We start from the raw sequence: 20,730 nt of genomic DNA, 5'->3' as shown, positions 1-20,730 counted from the left end.
TAAAAGCCAGTTTCCAAAATGTACTGATTCAACCCACATTTTTTGAGTGTTAAAACAAGGTGGCAAGCTCTGTCCTTGCACCAAAAGGGAATTAAAAGAACAAATCCAACAGGTTAAATAAAACATATATGAATAGTGTAAGAAATATAACAAACAAATTTCATTACAAAGGTAAAAAAAGTGAGTCTGATGAAATCAGAAGGCTTTGACAGAGAAATATTTGATAATAGATTTGAAGATCAGTAAGATTTTTTGAAATATTGACAGAAAATGACAGGAATGAAATGGGAGAGAAGAAAAATGTCCAAGAGAAGAAGAGAATAAGCAAGCTTCCAGAGAAGTACGTAATGGAGGGAACAGCAAGGTATTTCCAGTAATCCAGTTAGGACAGACTAGAGAAGACACATAAGCAAACAGAGGAAAGGCAAGATGGACAGTCACAAACCCCAAGCTAAGGAACCTAGATTAATAGTCACTGGCAAACCTCAGAAAGAGACGATAAGTAGAAAAATTATATGGTCAGAAACTTCGTTCTTCTCTAAGAACCGTAAAATAATGTAAAAATAAGAAACTGATCATTAACTATGTCTTACTTTGGGCCAGCTGACATCACTGGACAACTCTCTTCTGTACAGAAGTCTGTGATAGTTCCATAAAGCATGTTGATCTGATTGAAGAAATCCACAGCTGTAAAGCAAGTATCAGTTGTAAGTAAAACAGAATGGCTAAATTTAAGATGAAATTTTAATTGTACTTGAACAGAATAGGCTTATCGGCGTTCGTTCCCCTACAAACAGGTGAAAACCATACACAGAAGTATCAATACATTGAAATGAGGAGCTTGTGTTCATCAAACGACTCCCTTGAGAGCAAAAAGGCAAGCACAGAGATGAAGAGATTATTTGCAACACATACAAACAACAGAAATCTTATATCTAGAATAGATAAAGAACTCATATGGATCAATAAGAAAAAGACAACACAGCTGAAAAATGTGAGACAGTTTTAAACTGTCACTTCACAAAAGAAATTTCCAGGTGGTCAAATGTCCTATGAAGAGATGTTGGTAATCATGGAACTACAAATTGAAATGATAGTGAGATGCCATTCCATAGGCCCTAAAAAGGCTAAGATTTATCTGAAAATGCAACAAGGCAAGAATCCAACACATTCTTAAAGAACCAGGCTGGGCACGATGCATCACACCTGTAATCCTAACACATTCACAGGCCAAGGCTGGAGAATCGCTTGAGCCCAGGAATTCAAGACCAACCTGGGAAATACACTGAGACCTCGTCTCTGCCAATAAAAATAAAATTAGCTGGGCATGGTGGTGCATGCCTGTGGTTCCAGCTACACAGGAGGGTGAGGTGGGAGGATTCCTTGAGCCGAGGAAGTCAGGCTGCAGTGAGCCATGATCACATTACTGCACTTCAGCCTGCGTGACGGAATATGTCTCAAAACAAAAACTAAGGTAAGTATTAAGATTTATAAAGCACAACGAATAAAACAGTATGATTTTAGTACACCAATGGAACAGAAGAGAGACCTAGGCAGTTACAGAAACAGATGCAAACACAGATGAAACATTTGATATATGACATAGCCACCATTGCAGAATAAGCAAAGGACAATCTTTTCATAAATATTTCTGAATCAACTGGTTATTGCTATGGGAAAAAATAAAACCTGGCCAGGCACAGTTGGCTCACACCTGTAATCCCAGCATTTTGGGAGGCTGAGGCAAGAGAATGGCTTGAGGCCAGGAGTTCAAGACCAGCCTGGGGAACACAGCAAGACCCCATCTCTGCAAAAAATATTTTAAAAATTAGCCAAGTATGGTGGTGCTCTCCTGCAGTCCAAGCCATACCATTCAGAAGGCTGAGACAGGAGAATTGCTTGACCCCAGGAGTTCGAGGCTATAATGAGCTATGATCTCACCACTGCACTCTAGCCTGAGCCAAAGAACGAGACCTTGTCTCAAAAAAGAATAAAGTAAAATGAGGCTGGGCACGGTGGCTCACGCCTGTAATCTCAGCACTTTGGGAGACTGAGGCAGGTGATCACCTGAGGTCAGGAGTTCAAGACCAGCCATGATCAACATGGAGAAACCTTGTCTCTACTAAAAATACAAAATTAGCCGGGTGTGGTGGCGCATGCCTGTAATCCCAGCTACTCGGGAGGCTGGGGCAGGAGAATTGCTTGAACCTGGGAGGCGGAGGTTGCAGTGACCCGAGATCGTGCCATCACACTCCAGCCTAGGCAACAAGAGCAAAACTCCGTCTCAAAAAAATAAATAAAGTAAAATGAAATCAAATAAAATTTGACTCTTCACTCATGTCATACCCAAAAAGCAATTCAAAGTAGACTGTACCTCTAAATGTGAAAGGCAAGACAATTAAGTTTAAAAGAACATAGAAAAATATATTTGTTACCTTTGACATGTATAAATTTCTTAAAAAGAGCATAGGCTGGGCAAGATGGCTCACGCCTGTAACCCCAGCACTTGGGGAGACCAAGGCCTGGGGAGGATCACTTGAGCCCCAGAGTCTGGGACCACCCTGGGCAACACAGTAAAATCCCATCACTACAAAAAAATTAAATAATAAATAAATTAGCTGGGCATGGTGGTCATGCCTGTAATCCCAGCACTCTGGAACACTCTAGGAGGCTGAGGTGGGAGGATCGCTTGAGCCAGGAAAGTTCAAAGCTGCAGTGAGCCATGATATCATGCCACTGCACTCCAACCTGGATGACAGGGCAAAACCTCCTCAAAAAAAATAAAAATTTAATTTTAAAAAAAGAGAACAAAATGTACTAATCATAAAGGAATAGTTTCCAGGTTTCATTAGATTTGTTCCTAGGTTGATATTTTTGATGCTAATTTTTTTTTCCTTTTTTTTGTTGTTCATTTTTCTTTTTTTGGCCTCTATTTCCTGGTGATGAGATATTCATAATTTTATATTGACCCAAGAGCTGACAACCTCATTAAACTCATCTATTAGTAATAATAATTATGGTCTTTTATATTTTCAACATATTTTCTTTTCCAAAAAGGGATTTTCAGAACAATCAACATATTTTTTATTGGCTATAAATGAAAAGAATAATTCTTTCCTCCTTTCCAGTCAGTATATTTTTTATTCTTTTTCTTGCCTTACTGAATCGGTTAAGACTCCAGTAACTGGCTGGGTGCGGTGGCTCATGCCTGTAATCCCAGCACTTTGGGAGGCTGAGGTGGGTGGACCATCTGAGGTCAGGAGTTGGAGACCAGCCTGAACAATATGGTGAAACCCTATGTCTACTGAAATACCCAAAATTAGCCGGACATGGCAGCATGCGCCCGTAGTCCCAGCTACTCAGGAGGCTGAGACAGGGGAACTGCTTGAACCCAGGAGGCGGAGGTTGCAGTGAGCTGAGATCACGCCACTGCACTCCAGCCTGGGTGACAGAGCAAGACTCCGTCTCAAAAAAAAAAAAAAAAAAAAGACTCCAGTAACATATTGGTGGTGGATATCCTTGACTCTTTCCTAAATTAAGAAAAAATTTCAACATTTACTATTATAATGTTACAGCTATTCTGCAAATAGGTATGCTTTATCAGAAGAAAGTTCTCATCTATTACTTGATAACCCTTTTATTATGGATTTTGAATTTTAGCAAATGGTTTTTCTGCATGTATTGTTGTGATACGACTTTTTTTCTCCTTGATTTTGGCTAATGCAGTGAATTACAATGACCAATTTACATTTTTTTTCTAATTTTTTTTTTTTTTTGAGGTAGGATCTCACTCTATTGCCCAGGCTTGGGGTGCGGTCAGAGCTCACTGCAGCCTCCAACTCCTGGGTTCAAACAATCCTCCCACCTCAATCTCCTTGAGTAATTAGGACTATAGGCATGCAACACCACACCTGGTTAACGTTTTAAATTTTTTATAAATAGTGGGACTCGGCCAGGCACAGTGGCTCACGCCTGTAATCCCAGCGCTTTGGGAGGCTGACGCAGGTGGATCACCTGAGGTCAGGAGTTCGAGACCAGCCTGACCAACAAAGAGAAACCCCGTCTCTACTAAAAATACAAAATTAGCCAGGCACACTGGCGCATGCCTGTTAATCCCAGCTACTCGGGAGGCTGAGGCAAAAGAACCGCTTGAACCTGGGAGGCAAAGGTTGTGGTGAGCTGAGATCATGCCATTGCACTCCAGCCTGGGCAACAAGAGCAAAACTCCACCTCAAAAAAAAAAAAAAAAAAAAAAAGTGGGACTCACTATATTGCCTAGGCTGATCTGAACCCCCTGGCCTCAAGCAATCCTTCCACCTTGGCCTCCCAAAGCACTGGGATTACAGGTGTGAGCCACAACCTGAGGCCCCTCAGATGTTAAACTAACCTTTGTATTTCTGGAATAAACTCAACTTAGTCATAATGTATTATATACACTTTTAAAATGTTACTAGATTCAATTCACTAATACTTTTATTAGAATTTTTACATCTATGTTCATTTCAAAAGTTAGATGACCTAGTTCCCCTTCTTCTAATGTTCATGTAGAACTCATAAAACTAATATTTTTTCCATTCTTTGTAAGAGCCAAAGGCTGGTGTTATTTCTTCCTTGTTTCATGGAAATACTACTGTGGCAAGGTTTTTAAATAGATTACAATTTTTTTTAAGTTATAAGATTATTCAGATTTTTTATTCTAGTGTTAACTTTGATAAGTTGAATTTTTATAAGAATTAGGTTTTTTCAATTAAATTTTCAAATTTATTGGGATAAATTTATAACTTGTTCACAATATTCTCTTACAACTTTTTTTTTTTTTTTTTTTTTTTTTGAGACGGAGTCTCGCTCTGTCGCCCAGGCTGGAGTGCAGTGGCGTGATCTCGGCTCGCTGCAAGCTCTGCCTCCCGGGCTCACGCCATTCTCCTGCCTCAGCCTCCCAAGTAGCTGGGACTGCAGGTGCCCGCCACCACGCCCAGAGAATTTTTTGTATTTTTAGTGGAGACGGGGTTCCGCCGTGTTAGCCAGGATGGTCTCGATCTCCTGACCTCGTGATCCACCTGCCTCAGCCTCCGAAAGTGCTGGGATTACAGGCGTGAGCCACTGCGCCCGGCCTCTCTTACAACTTTTAATGCTATGTAAGATCTGGTATGTATTTACTTTTTTATCCCTGATATTGGCTATTTGTGCTTTCTAATATTATTAAATAATTAATATTTTAAATATTATTTTTAAAATATTAAAATATTTTTTTCTTGATCAATCTTACCAGGAGTTATAAATTTTTAAACTTTGCAAAGAACCACTTTTTTTTTTTTTGAGATGAAGTCTTGCTCTGTCATCCAGGCTGGAGTGCAGTGCTGCAATCTTGGCTCACTGCAACCTCTGCCTCCCACGTTCAAGTGATTCTCCTGCTTCAGCCTCCCAAGCAGGTAGGATTACAAGCACCCGCCACCACACAAGGCTAATTTTTGTATTTTTAGTACAGACGGGGTTCCACCATGTTGGCCAGGCTTGTCTTGAACTCCTGACCTCAAGTGATCCACCTACCTCAGCCTCCCAAAGTGCTGGGATTATAGGTGTGAGCTACCACGCCCAGGCCAATTCCCTTTATTGTATGTTTCTTTTCTATTTTATTAACTTCTGTTCTTTACTGATAACCTCTTTTAACTTTTTTTTTTTTTTTTGAGACGGAGTTTCACTCTTGTTGCCTAGGCTGGAGTGCAATGGCGCAATCTCAGCTCACTACAAGCTCCGCTTCCTGGGTTCAAGCAATTTTCCTGCCTTAGCCTCCCACGTAGCTGGGATACAGGCATGCCCCACCACGCCCAGCTAATTTTTGTATTTTTAGTAGAGATGGGGTTTCGCCATGTTGGCCAGGCTGGTCTCGAACTTCTGACCTCAGGTGATCCACCCACCTCGGCCTCCCAAAGTGCTGGGATTACAGGCATGAACCACCGCACCCGGCCTCACCTCTTTTAACTTTCTTTGCATTTAATTTGCTGTTGTTTTTCCAACCTCTGGAGATTGATGCTTAGTTCATTAACTTTAATATTTTTCCTTTTCTAATATATGTATTTATGTAAGGCTCTAAATTTCCTCTAACACAGCTTTAGCTATAATATATCCCACAAGTTTCCATATATAGTATTTTCATCACCAAATTTCAGTTCAAAATATTTTCTGATTTCCATTGAGATTTACTTTTTCCAAACATATACAGATTTCTGTTTATTACTGCTTTCTAGCCAGATTCCACCATGGTCAGAGAATGTATTGGTTTCCATTTTTGAAAATGTACATATATGTACTCTTAGGTGCTTAGGTCATGTGCTCCTAGGTCAAGTCTGTTAATCATGTTGCTCAAATTTTTCTAATTCCTTACCAATTTTTTCTTCTGCACTTTCTATCTGTTACTGAAAGAGGAATGTTAAAATCTCCCATTATGACCATGGATTTGTCTACTTCTCCTTTTAGTTCAGTCGACTAATATTAATAAACTTTTGAGATGTTATTAGAAACATATGCATTCAGAATTTTATATACTATTTGGGAATTGAACCAGTTATCATTTTAAAATATCCTTTTTTATTGCTTTTTGCCTTAAAAGTCTACTTTATCTGACATAACACGACTATCGGGATTCTTTGGATTAGTGTTTAACTTTAGTTTCAACCATTCTATATCTGTATATTTAAAGTATGTCTTGCAGCATTCAGATTTGTTTTGCTTTGTAATCATCTTGACACATTGGTGTTTTTGTTTGTTTGTTTTGGGTTTTTTTTGTTTTGTTTTTTTCTTCTTTTGTGATGGAGTCTCACTCTGTCGCCCAGGCTAGAGAGCAGTGGTGCAATCACAACTCACTGCAGCATCCACCTTCTGGGCTCAAGCGATCTTCCCACCTCAGCCTCTCAAGTAGCTGGGACCACAGGTGTGTGTCACCATGCCTGGCTAACTTTTTTATTTTTGGTAGAGATGGAGATTTGCCATGTTGTCCACGATGGTCTCAAATTCCTGGGCTCAAGCGATCCTCCCACCATGGCCTCCCAAAGTGCAAAGATTACAGGCATGAGCCACCATGCCCGGACAATCAACTTTTGTGTTGGACCATTTTGTCCTTTACATTTAATACAATTACTATTGATAATATTTGGATTTCAACTTACTATTAATATCCTACTATTTGCTATCTATTTATCCTACTCATTGTATGATTCTTTTTCTCTCCTTACGTTTTTATTAATTCTATTTTATTTCATTTTTTTAGAGACAGGGTCTCACTCTGTTGCTCAGGCTGGATTGCAGTGGTAGGATCATGGTACACTGCAGCCTTGAACTCCTGGGCTCAAGTATTCCTCCCACCTCAGCCTCCCAAGTAGCTATGGCTACATGTACGTAAATCTCCGGCTAACTTATTCTTTTCTTAGAGACAGGGTCTTGCTATGTTGCCTAGATAGCCCTTATTGCTGAATTTAAGAGCTCTATGTATATTTTGGATACAGGTCCTTTACCATATATGTGGTCTGCAAAGATTTTCTGCTAGCCAGTGGCTTCATTTTTTATTTTCTTTACAATGTCTTTCACAGAGCAGAATTTTAAATTTTCTTTCTCTTTTTTTGTTGGAGACAGAGTCTCGCTCTGTCACCCAGGCTGGAATGCAGTGCCACGATCTTGTCTCACTGCAACTTCCACTTCCCAGGCTCCAGCAATTCTCATGCCTCAGCCTGCCAAGTAGCTGGGACTACAGGGATACACCACCATGCCTGGCTAATTTTTTATTTGTATTTTTAGTAGAAATGGGGTTTCATCATGTTGGCCAGGATGGTCTTGAACTCCTGAGCTCAAGTGATCCGCCCACCGTGGCCTCCCAAAATGCTGGGATTACAGACGTGAGCCACCGTGCCCGGCCTCTTAAATTTTCATGAGGTCTAATTTATTAATTTTTTCTTTTAAAAGCACACTTTTGGTTTTGTATGTAGAAACTCATCACCAAATCCAAGGTTGCATAGATTTTTCTCCTGTTTTTTTTTCTAGAAGTTTTATAGTATTGTGTTGTATTTTTAGGTCTATCATTCAATTCATGCTAATTTTTCTGAAAGGTGTAAATCTGTGTCTAGATTTATGTTTCTGCATCTCGATGTCCCAGTGTTTCACCACTACTTGTTGAAAAAATAATCCTTTCTCCACTGAATTGCCTTTTCTTCTTTGTCAAGATCAGCTGCCTATTTATATGAACCACTGGTCTCTTTCATAAATTCAAATAGATTTTTCTGTGTTCCATTTTGAACATACTCACTTTGAGATCACATTTAGACATCAAAATAGTGTTATCAGGTAGAGTTTTGACTAATTCGTGAAGCCTGGGGAGAGATCTCAACTACAGTGATGAATGCAAGAGTCCTTGGTCAGTAAATTTTTATTTTATTTATTTAGAGAAGAGGTCTCCCTATGCTGCCCAGGCTAACCTCGAACTCCTGGGCTCGAGCCATCCTCCCACCTCAGCCTCTGGAGTAGCTAGGACTACAGGTGTGAACCACCACTCCCAGCTAATTTATTTTATTTTATATTTTTGTAGATACAGATTTTGCCCAGGCTAGTCTCAAACTCCCGGCCTCAAAAATCCTCCCACCTCGGCCTCCCAAAATGCTGGGATTATAGCGTGAGCCAATGCAACTAGTCTCTCCTTATATTCTTCAGGATTATTTTTTATTATTCTATTTTTCTCCTGTATTAGCTAAGTAATTACACTTTCACCTATTATTTGGATATAGATCTTATCAATAATTCCCTTTACTCCTCTATGAACCTGAAATGTTTACTGAATCACTGCCAGTGACTGGAAGTATCTGTCCTGACTCCAACCCTATTCACCTATTTCATCAAGTGTCATTTGGGAAGATTGCTATAAATAAAGAAAATTTTAAGTCCAACACTTCAGTTAAATGTTGTATTTTCAAAGCAGAGTATGTCCTAGGCAGATGTTCTAATGCTTCAGTCCAAAGCAATCTTTGTCCAGCTACAGTAAAATCATAGAACTACTGTGAAATTTTAAGAGTTCTCAAAGTTCTAGGCGTTTCAGTAGTACAGTAGTCCTCCTTTATCTGTGGTTTCACTATCCATGGTTTCAGTTATCTGTGATGAACCATGGGCTGAAAATATTAAATGGAAATTTTCAGAAATAAACAATACATAAGTTTTAAATTGTGTGCCATTCTGAGTAACGTGATGAAATTTTACAGCATCTCATACCATCTCACTCCATCTGCTTGGGATGTGAATCATCCCTCTGTCTAGCTGTATACCTGCTCATTAATCACTTATAGTAGCCACCTTGGTTATCAGAGTGAAGGATTACAAAAAGGGTTAAGTAAAGCACAATAAGATTATTTTGAAAGAGAAAGACTATATTCACATAACTTTTACTACAGTATAACTGTAATTGTTCTATTTTATTAAGAGTGTTAATCTCTTGCTGTGCTTAATTTTAAATTAATCTTTAATAAATTTTAAATTAAGCTTTATGAATTAAGCTTTATCATAGGTATGTAGTGTACAGGAAAAAACACAGCGTATATAAGGTTCAGTACTATCACCGGTTTCAGGAACCCACTGGTCATCTTGGAATGTATCCCTAGCAGATAAGAGAGGTACAGACACTCAGTTGTGGCAACTGAGAAAGAGACAGAATACAGACAGAAAATTATTTGCTTTTATATTTAAAAGTCAGACTCTACTGTAATATAGAAGCTCTATACAGCCTTCCTTACATTTTAAACATGAGTAAATGAACTCTCAAATTTTACAAAAAGGCACAAACTAGTACAAAAAGAACGTACACATATATTGGAGATTCATTCTGAATATTGTCTTGGAGATGACACAGAAATATCTTAGAAATACGGCAGGCCTCATCAATAAAGCAAACAAATCACTTTATTTCAAATAACTAGACTCTCTTGGTCCAGGAGGATAATCACATAATAATAACATGGCTCTTGTGTAAATGCTGTCATGGTAAGTTTTAAGACATCACAGTAAAATCCCCTGGTTCCTAAAAGGTATTAGAGGGGGGCAGCTCAATTTATAAATCCCATGACATAGTTCAAATTATAATAAGAGGCCATTAAATATAAGAAAAATACTGTTTTGCATTTCCTTAAAGCCTAGACATTTTGTGTATGCTTTCAATGAAATTTCATTTTATTTTTACTAAATTCAAATAAATTTCCTTTAATTATAAAATTCTATTATTACTATTTTTTTCACTAATGTTGAAAAACCCTGAAGCTTTTATTCCTCAACTTTCTCTGGCTTAATTCCCAAGAATATAATTACTATTCATACGTTATTCTCTGTAGGAGTTAAGAACATCTCATAAATATATTTTACTAATTTCATAAGATGACTACTTGATATCTTTTTTTAAAAAATAAGCACAACTGGCCGGGCGTGGTAGCTCACACCTGTAATCCCAGCCCTTTGGGAAGCTGAAGCGGGTGGATCACGAGGTCAGGAGTTCGAGACCAGCCTGACCAACATGGTGAAACCCCATCTCTACTAAAAATACAAAAATTAGCCGGACATGGTGGTGCGTGCCTATAATCCCAGCTACTCAGGAGGCTGAGGCAGAAGAATCGCTTGAACCCAGGAGGCAGAGGTTGGAGTGAGCCGAGATCGTGTCACTGTACTCCAGCCTGGGCGACAGAGCAAGAGTCGATCTCAAAATAAAAATAAAAATAAAAAAAGCACAATTAGACAAATAACTGAGTATGCCACTGAGAAAGGCAATTTAGTATAGTGGTTGACTCTATAGACTCAGAAATTCTATAGCTGTATATTTGATCCCAGGCTCTTCCATTTAATAGCTATATGACCTAGGCAAGTTACTAATTGTCTCAACTTAATCTATTAAACCGAAACAATAATCATACCTACATCATAAGGTTATAAAGATAAAATCATCCACGTAGAAAGGAGAGTGGTATGTCTATACAGTGTTTGACACATGAAAAATTATTATAATGAAGATAGTAAATCTATGCTTTGTATTAAAATAGGAAACAAGATTTCATAAAATTCCATATTCAGAAATAAAATAACAAGGACTGGATGTGGTGACTAGTGCCTGTAATCCTAGCACCGTGAAAGGCTGAGATAGAAGGATCACTTGAGGTCAGGAGTTCAAGACAATCCTGGACAACATAGTGAGAACTCCATCTCTACTAAAACATGTTTGTAAATGAGCCAGGCAGGGTGGTATGTGCCTACAGTCCCAGCTACGCTAGAGGCTGAGGGTGGGAGGATTGCTTGAGCCCAGGAGTTCGAGGCTGCAGTCAGCCATAACTGCGCCACTGTACTCCAGCCTTCCAGCCTGGGTGACTGAGTGAGACCCTGTCTCAAAAAATAATAATAATAAAGTAAATAAAGTAACATGAAGGTTAAAGTTAGATTGAGATATCACTCTTTTATCATATTAGCTTACTAACTAAATCCTAGAATGGACAGCACCAACACTCACCAACAATGAGGCTATTACCCTAATTCATAGTCTACTGAGAAATAAAAAGGCTACTTACTGTTAACTGCAACCCATTCATTTAGATCTTCCCCCTCAGGAAGCATGACAGCCATCCGAAGGTTGCCACTGCCAAGTGTGGCTTCTGCATGTTTTAAGAGCTCATACTGGTGAGAACCCTCTGGAATGTTCTTCTTTGGTTTAAAAGTTTTAGAAGAGCGACTACCACTATGAATAGAAAAGAAAAAAAAAGGGTTTAATATTTAAGGCATGACATTCAATAGAGTCATTCACCAAGCATTAGACCTAAACTGTATTGGCTTAAATCCCAGCAATAGAATTGCTGTAACTACTGTGCTCTCCATCCGAAACTCCTACAAACTTTCTCTGCTGTGTCTAGTTAACTCACAAAAAGAAAAATTTTTAAGCTGTAACTAACACCTCTTCTCAATAAATTAATGACTCAGGATTATAAACTGTAATCTAAAAAAAAAGTACTTCCATGATAAGTTTTAGTTATTTTATTCCTTTCACTCCTATTCTAAGTCTCTCATTCTAATAAAATAAATTTGTTTCCTTCTTAAAAGAAATATAGAGATACAATTTGATATCAATAAAACATAAAAATCCTGGAACAAGAAAAAAAAGCTACATGTTCAGCCAGGCACAGTGGCTCACACCTGTAATCCCAGCACTTTGAGGCAGAGGTAGGTGGATTACCCAAGGTCAGGAGTTGGAGACCAGCCTGGTCAACATGGCGAAACCCCATCTCTACTAAAAATGCAAAAAAATTAGCCAGGCATGGTGGTGGGTCCTTGTAATCCCAGCTACTCAGGAGGCTGAGGCAGGAGAATCGCTTGAACTTGGGAGGCAGAGGTTGTGGTGACCCAAGATTGTGCCACTGCACTCTAGCCTGGGCGGCAGAATGAGATTCCGTCTCAAAAAAAAAAAGAAAGAAAAGAAAAGCTACATGTTTTTCTACCCAATTATAGGAAGTATCAGTAATCAATTTTAGTCCAGAATTCTGGTTAAGCAGTTAAGTAGCTAGACATTCGTGTGGCTGGTTTGCTCAAATTTCTGAATGCTTAAGCACACACAGAGACACAGACACAAACACACACAGCCTATGTGTATGTGTATATATACACATAAATATTTTTTAATGGATCAACTGAAACTAGGCTTCAAGGTGGTTTTAATAGTTTTTAAGAGAGCTGGGCACCTCTAATTCCAGCTACTCAAGAGGCTGAGGTGGAAGGATCCCTTGAGGTTGTAGTGCACTATGATCACACCTGTGAACAGACACAGCACTCCCACTTGGGCAACATAGCAAGACCCCCACCTCTTGAAAAAAAAAAAAAAAAAGGCAGGGAGCTGAGTGTGGTGACTCACACTGGTAATCCCAGCTACTTGGGAGGCCAGAGGCAGGAGGATTGCATCACGCCAGGAGTTCGAGACCAGCCTGGGCAATGCAGTGAGACCCCCCTCCATCTCTAAAAAAATGTTTAAAAATTAAGCCAGGTGTGATGGTGCAGCCCGTAGTCCCAGCTAGGGACTAAGGAGGCTGAAGCCAAAGGATAGCTTAAGCCCAAAGAGTTCAAGACTGCAGTGAGCAATGATCATGCCACTCTACTCCAGCCTGGGCAACAGAATGAGGCCTGTCTCTTTTAAAAAAAAAAAAAAAGAGAGAGAGAGAAAGAGCGATTTTTAAATCTTCTGTTAATACTAGCAAATTTTTATCAAATTAGGGGTCACCCCTGTCCATTATTCTCCTTCACTTCTTATGAAAAGGAACAGACTGGAAAAAAAGAGGCTGGAGAAGTGGGAACTTTTTTTTTCTGGTTTTTTTTTTTTTTTTTTGAGACATAGTCTCGCTCTGTCACCCACGCTGGAGTGCAGTGGCACGATCTCAGCTCGAGAAGTGGGAAACTTTAATGTTATTAAATTCACATCATCAAAAACATCTAGGCATTTGAACATATGAATACGGAAGTGGAATTCCAAAAAAAAAAAAACCACATAAACAATGGTTACACTTTCCAAACTCTCCAAAGCTTTTCACTCTACCTCCTCTCAAGTTTACACCCCCAACCCCAATCCCTCCCTCTTTCCCTAAGATAAACCAGTAGTTCTCAACCCCTGGCTGCATTACTATAATCATCTGAGGAGCTGTCAAAAAGTACTGAGGATCTTGAAATGAAGTAAGAATCTATCAGTCAACCTGAATATACAATTCAAGTAACAGGTATTTTTTATTCTAAAGTACTGGCATTCTCATTTAAATGTAGGTCTCTCCATAGGTGTTTAATTAGAATTAAACTGATGTTCCTCATAACACACACCCTCTCCTATCTCTACTCAACAGCAAAAGGATCACTTTAAAAACACTCATCACAGGGCTGAGCACAGTGGCCCACACCTATAATCCCAGCACTTTGGGAGGTCGAGGTGGGCAGATTGCTTGAGCCCAGGCCAATATGGGCAACATGGTGAAACTGTCTCTACAAAAAATACAAAAATTAACCAAGTGTGGTGGTGCATACTTGTAACCCCAGCTACTCAGGAGGCTGAGATGGGAAGATCACTTAAGCCCAGGAAGTCAAGGTTACAGTGAACCAAGATCACGCCACTGCTTTCCAGCCTGGGTGATAGAGCAAAACCCTGTCTAGAAAAATAAAAATAAAAAATTGACCCAGCACAGTGGCTCTTCCCTGTAATACCAGCACTTTGGGAGGCCGAGGTGGGAGGATCGCCTGAACCTAGGAGTTCAAGACAAATCTGGGCAACACAGTAGGGCTCCCTCTCTAAAAAATATATTTAAAATTTTTTTTCAACCAGAGAATCAGGAGCTAAAAGAAAAAAAATTTAAAAATAAAAACACTCATTAGATTATGATACATCTCTGCTTAGAACAACTCAGCGACTTTCCAGTGCAAAAGTGTAAATCCAAAGGTCAAATATTAGATATAGTCAAGCTCTAGGCCCACACTAGAGTGCAGAAATTCTTCAGTTTAATGAGACAATGTATTAAACACCAAATTTGCTCCCAGCATCTCTAAAATATAATTATAAAAATATAAATGTTAGGTATGGCAGTACATGCCTGTAGTCCCAACTACTGGGAAAGCTGAGGCAGGAGCATTGCTAGAGGGCAGGAGTTTGAGACTAGCCTAGGCAACACAGTGAGGCTCTGCCTCCAAAAAATAAAAATAAAATGAAATTTAAAAATTTATTTATATAAATATAAATGGTAATAATATAAATAGACATATGCCTACCAAGCTTGAAACTTACTTCATTTTCCTCTTTCTAACCCTTTATCAAAATTTTGCATAAGACACATACTTCACTGGGCGCAGTGGCTCCCACCTGTAATCCCAGAACTTTGGGAGGCTGAGGCAGGTGGATCACCTGAGGTTGGGAGTTATAGAACAGTCTGGCCAACATGGCGAAACCCTGTCTCTACTAAAAATACAAAAATTAGCTGGGCATGGTGGTGCGCACCTATAATCCCAGCTACTCTGGAGGCTGAGGCAGGAGAATCGCTTGAACCCAGGAGGCGGAGGTTGCAGTGAGCCGAGATCACGCCATTGCACTCCAGCCTGGGTGACAAAGCAAGACACCATCTCCAAAAAAAAAAAAAAAAAAAGACACATGCTTCACAAACATATTTTACAAAAAAGACATTTTACTAATTTATGTGTGATTAATTTGGAAAAGAGGTCTCCTATGACTAATGTGGTGCAAATCTTCAGACAAAGTGTTAAGTATATTTCCTTTAATTAGCACACAGCTGAGATGGCTGCAGCAACTGAAGATGTGACAAGCAGCTCTGAAAATGGCTGGCAAGAGTACATGAGAACTACAAGGACCTCAGCTGTGTCTGCACTCAGGTAAGTCCGAGCCTCACCTCCCCCAGAGTCATCTACTAATCAAACCACTCTGCCCCGACGTTTTAGGCTTCCAATGTTTTCTTGATCAATTCTCCTCCCAGAACTTTATACTTTGGTAGAAAAAATAAAATCTAGGCCGGGCACAGTGGCTCATGCCTGTAGTCCCAGCACTTTGGGAGGCCGAGGCGGGCGGACCACTTGAGGTCAGGAGTTTGAGACCAGCCTGGCCAACATGGTGAAACCCCGTCTCTACTAAAAATACAAAAATTAGCTGGGTGTCATGGCGTGCACCTGTAATCCCAGCTACTTGGGAGGCTGAGGCAGGAGAATCGCTTGAACCTGGGAGGCGGAGGTTGCAGCCTCCCAAGTAGCTGGGATTATAGACATGTGCCACCATGCCCAGATCGCACCACTGCACTCCAGCCTGGGTGACAGAGCGAGACTCCGTCTCCAAAAAAAGAAAATAGGCCAGGCACAGTGGCTCATGCCTGTAATCCCAGCACTTTGGGAGGTTGAGGTGGGCAGATCATGAGGTCAGGAGATGGAGACCAGCCTGCCCAACATGGTGAAACCCTATCTGTACTAAAAACGTAATAATTAGCTGGGCATGGTGGCGCAGCCCTGTAATCCCAGCTACTCAGGAAGCTGAGGCAGGAGAATTGCTTGAACCCGGGAGGCGGAGGTTGCAGTTAGCTGAGATTGCGCCACTGCACTCCAGCCTGGGTGACACAGCAAGACTCCGTCTCAAAAGAAAAAAAAAAAGAAAAGAAAAGAAAAAATAAAATCTGGATTCAATTTTGTGAAGGCCAACTTTGACACACACATCAGCTACTATCTCAGGCAAATTACTTAGCTTTCCAAAGCCTATTTTTTCTTTAGCAGTGAAAGCCTAATAAAAATAGCAAAACACGAACACTACCTGTATCACAGGACAGTGGCAAAATGAGAGGATATATGCAACATTTAGTATTTTCATTATCCTTTCTTTTCTTGAACCACAATGACTCATAGAAAGAAATGGTAGTGCAATGCTAAAACCCCAAATCCTATTCTATCCAAGACTGAATGGGGGAAAAGATAATTAGTTCAGAAAGAAATAACTGTCACACATCAAGTTTAAAAGACAGTTTTTTAAATTTCTGGGTTTCTTTTTTTGGGGGGGTGCTATGCTGAAAGGTTCAGGCGATCTTGGAATAATCTTAGGGTTAGACTGGAAATCAGGAAAACAAGGTTCTACTCCCCATTTTGCAACTTTCTTCTTTTATTTTCTTTTTTAAGACAGAGTCTTGTTCTGTCACCCAGGCTGGAGTGTAGTGGCATAATCTTGGCTCATTGAAACCTCCGCCTCCCAAGTTCAAGTGATTCTCCTGCCTCAGCCTCCCAAGTAGCTGGGATTATAGACATGTGCCACTATGCCCAGATAATTTTTGTATCTTCAGTAGAGACAGGGTTTCACCACGTTGTTCAGGCTAGTCTCGAACTCCTGAACTCAAGTGATCTGCCCGCTTTAGCCTCCCAAAGTGCTGGGAATGACAGGCATGAGCCATCATGCCCAGCCTGCAATTTTCTTCTTATGCTACTTAAGAAACCACAAATTATCATCTGGGCTTCCACTTTTTGTATTTTGTTTTTTGAGAGTCCAGAAAATGACTTTTTACAAAAGTGTATCATTTAGAGATTAGATGTTTGTAAATGTTTTTAGTTCCCTGCAGCCTCTTGACTCTCTTCTCCATTCCTCATTTCCACATACATTTCTGCTTTCAAGTCCTGCATCTAATTTTCCTTCTATCTAACCCATCTGCTTTATTCCTGCAGAATACTCTAACCACGTAATACTTTTAAAAAATACTCTTTTTAAAATCTTTGTTAGGTTTTCTCCTTCAGCTGCTACCTGAATCTTCTCCTACCAGAATCCACCCAACCGGGGAATGGTGGTGGTCAATAATGCTCCTCATTCGCCCGTCAAAAGACCAACTGACAGGCCAGGCAAGGTGGCTCATGCCTGTAATCCCAGCACTTTGGGAGGCTGAGGCAGGCAGATCACTTAAGGTCAGGAGTTCAAGAACAGCCTGGCCAACATGGTGAAACCCCATCTCTGCTAAAAACACAAAAATTAGCCGGGCATGGTGGCAGACACCTGTAATCCCAGCTACTCGGCTGAGGCAGGAGAATCGCTTGATCCCAGGAGGCGGAGGTTGCAGTGAGCCAAAATCGCACCACTTCACTCCAGGCTGGGCGACAGGGCAAGACTCCAACTCAAAAAAAAAAAAAAAAGACCAAATGACAAAATGACAGAGTCTTCAAATACAAAAGCATAAATACCCAAGCATGTACACGGAAGTCCTCATCAGTGAGTACAAGCTCTTGTAGCAACACTGTATGCCCAAATGCATACATCTCACATATTTTAAGACATACGAATACAAATCTTCACAAAAATTTTCAAAAACATAAAATATGCTGCCCTCTTACCCCACCTACCTCAGAAGAAATTACAGTTTCTAGTATCTGGTATAAGCATTAGAAAGTTTTTTTTTTTTGTTTTCGTTTTTTTTTTTTTTTTGAGACGGCGTCTCGCTCTGTCGCCCAGGCTGGAGTGCAGTGGCACAATCTTGGCTCACTGCAAGCTCCGCCTCCTGGGTTCACACCATTCTCCTGCCTCAGCCTCCCAAGTAGCTGGGACTACAGGCACCCGCCACCACGGCCACCTAATTTTTTGTATTTTTGGTAGAGACAGGGTTTCACCATTTTAGCCAGGATGGTCTCGATCTCCTGACCTCGTGATCCGCCCACCTCAGCCTTCCAAAGTGCTGGGATTACAGGCATTAGAAAGTTTTGTGCCTGTTTTTATTTGCTTTTACACAGTAGCATAGTGTACTTAATAATGTTTTTCACTTAACATATCCAGAAGACTGTTATATTTAAGATACAAGTAAATCTACTTTATTCTTTCTAAAGACTGAAATAGTATTTCCTTATATACATTATATTATAATATAGTTTGATCAGTCCTTTATTTAAAACATTTAGATTGTTTCCTCCAGTCATCTGCTACCACAAACAACACTGCAGTAAGCATCCTTGTGTGTACGCATATATGAAGGATAAATTCCTAGAACTGTTGTTTTAAAGAGCAGTTACATTTTTAAATTTTATGTAGTGCCTATTTTTTCCCCAAATAAATTGTACCCTTTTACAATCCCATTAACAACGTATGGGAGCAGCCACAACGTATGAAAGTCTTAAAGGACAGGTATTAGATTGCTAATTTCTCTTGTACAGCTTCCAACACAGCATCATAACTATGGAGAATAGTTGTGCTTTGTTTTTTGTTTGTTTGAGACAGGGTCTTGCTCTATTGCCCAGGCAGGAATGCAGGGGCATGATCAATGGCTCAAGTGATCCTCCCACCTCAGCCTCCTGAGTAGCTGTGACTACGCCACCACACCCAGCTAATTTTTTGTATTTTTATTAGAGATGAGGTCTCACTTTGTTGTCCAAGCTGGTCTCGAACTGCTAGGCTCAAGCAATCCCCTCATCTTGGCCTCCCAAAGTGCTGGGAATACAGGCGTGAGCCACCATGCTCAGCCACTATGGAATGCTTTCTGACTAGAATGTGAATGATGTATTACATATTAGAGGTATCACATTAATAATTCATAGCATTACTCTGCTGCTTTCCAAATAAACATCCACGATATTCACATTTGTTTTCCCATTCTTACTCGTATTTGAAGGCAAATCAATTTTTAGAGCAGGACAGGGTGATCTGTCTAGTAAACAACTCAGTCCCAGAGATAGCTCTGAATACATATCTCTTAGTCTTCCAATTTGATTTATCTTTTGCAAATTTCAATATCATTTATTTTCTCTTTGAGACTCTAAAACAGTGGCTCCCAACCTTTTTGGCACTAGGGACCAGTTTCACGGAAGACAACTTTTCCACAGGGGTTGGCGGGGTGCAGAGCTCAGGTGGTAATGCTTGCTTGCTGGCTGCTCACCTCCTGCTGTGAGGCCCAGTTCCTAACAGTTTTTGTTTTTGTTGTATTATCCCTAATTTTTTCTGTACCAGATACCTATATATTGACACTGAAGAATATGTAAATTTATTCAAAATTAAAAGCAAATTATTTGTGACACAAATGATTGTAAAATAAATGATTTGTGTTACAAATCATGTATTTGTGCCAACAGCTCCATCTCTTCAAGGTTAAGTGAGTTATTAGTCTAACCACAGCTAGCTAAATGGCAGAACCAGGGTCTCGAAGAAGTTACTGTTACTGAGTCTCAGCTTCCTCGTCTACAAAATGGAGATAATAATACCTACCTTACTACTGAAACTTATGTTAAGAACTTCACTACTATTAGTTCTCTCTGCTCCGCCTCTAGGTACTAACCTTTCATTCACTTCAGTAGCTCCTTCCATAGGTCTAAGTCCAACACTACAGATCAGGTATTCGATAAATACTTGTTAATTGAAAGTTCCAGTCAACTTCAGGCTGAGAACTCCTACATCAGGATAATAATGATGATTAATATTAACTAACATTTACTGCAAGCTTTGTACTCGGAACTATTTTACATGCAATATATCTCATTTAATCCTCATAACTCTGATATACATGCTATTATTTTTCTTTATTTTATGGTGACAAATCTAAGGATTTAAAGTACTTACATACTCTGCTCAAGATTATAAAAGTGGTAAATTAAGGAGCCAAAATTTAAATCCAGGATTTAAATCTCTAAAGACCATTCTTTTCTTTTTTTTTTTTATACAGAGACTTGCTCTGTCACCCAGGCTAGAGGGCTGTGACCCGATCTTGGCTCATCCGCCTCCTGGGTTCAAGCGATTCTCCTGCCTCAGCCTCCTGAGTAGCTGGGACTACAGGCACCCACCACCACGCCCAGCTAATTTTTGTATTTTTAGTAGAGACGGGGTTTCAGCATGTTGGCCAGGCTGGTCTCGAACTCCTGACCTCAGGAGATCTGCCCATCTCAGCCTCCCAAAATGCTGGGATTACAGGCATGAGCCACAGCACTCGGCCTAAAGCCCATACTTTTACCCACTACCCAACATTACTCAATGTTTTACCTTTAGCTTCTACCCAATTATTTCTAATAATTTTCTCCCTTTTTCACCACATTTTAATCAAGTCATTCATGAACAACACAAGGCTAACTTATACCAAGAGAGTTATTAATAGGCACCTTTTTTTTCTTATTTTTAAAACATTCTTTTTTCCTTACCCTTGTCTCCACCCCTTTGTAATTTTATTTATGTATTTTTTTGAAGACAGGGTTCACTCTGTCCCCTAGGCTGGA

At 39.9% G+C, this 20,730-nt stretch overlaps 1 protein-coding gene across 3 annotated transcripts in view; it reads right to left on the bottom strand.

The window, feature by feature from the left end:
- Positions 1-20,730, bottom strand: part of MOB1B (MOB kinase activator 1B) — an 85,765-nt gene that overhangs the window by 17,633 nt on the left and 47,402 nt on the right. For 2 of the 3 annotated variants that reach the window (XM_055384486.2, XM_055384487.2), the window contains exons 2-4: positions 19,803-19,914; positions 11,574-11,740; positions 594-687 (exon numbers count right to left, since the gene is read on the bottom strand). In XM_055384486.2, the coding sequence (XP_055240461.1) occupies positions 594-687; positions 11,574-11,740; positions 19,803-19,831 (290 nt within the window). In that variant the 5' untranslated portion in view covers positions 19,832-19,914. The remainder of the gene's footprint in view (positions 1-593; positions 688-11,573; positions 11,741-19,802; positions 19,915-20,730) is intronic. The other variant, XM_004038790.5, reaches the window with a different exon arrangement.

The sequence above is a fragment of the Gorilla gorilla genome, chromosome 3 (assembly GCF_029281585.2).
Source record: "Gorilla gorilla gorilla isolate KB3781 chromosome 3, NHGRI_mGorGor1-v2.1_pri, whole genome shotgun sequence".
NCBI lineage: Eukaryota > Metazoa > Chordata > Mammalia > Primates > Hominidae > Gorilla > Gorilla gorilla.
Note: the sequence above shows the minus strand (reverse complement) of the source record. Positions and strands in the feature narration are given on the sequence as shown.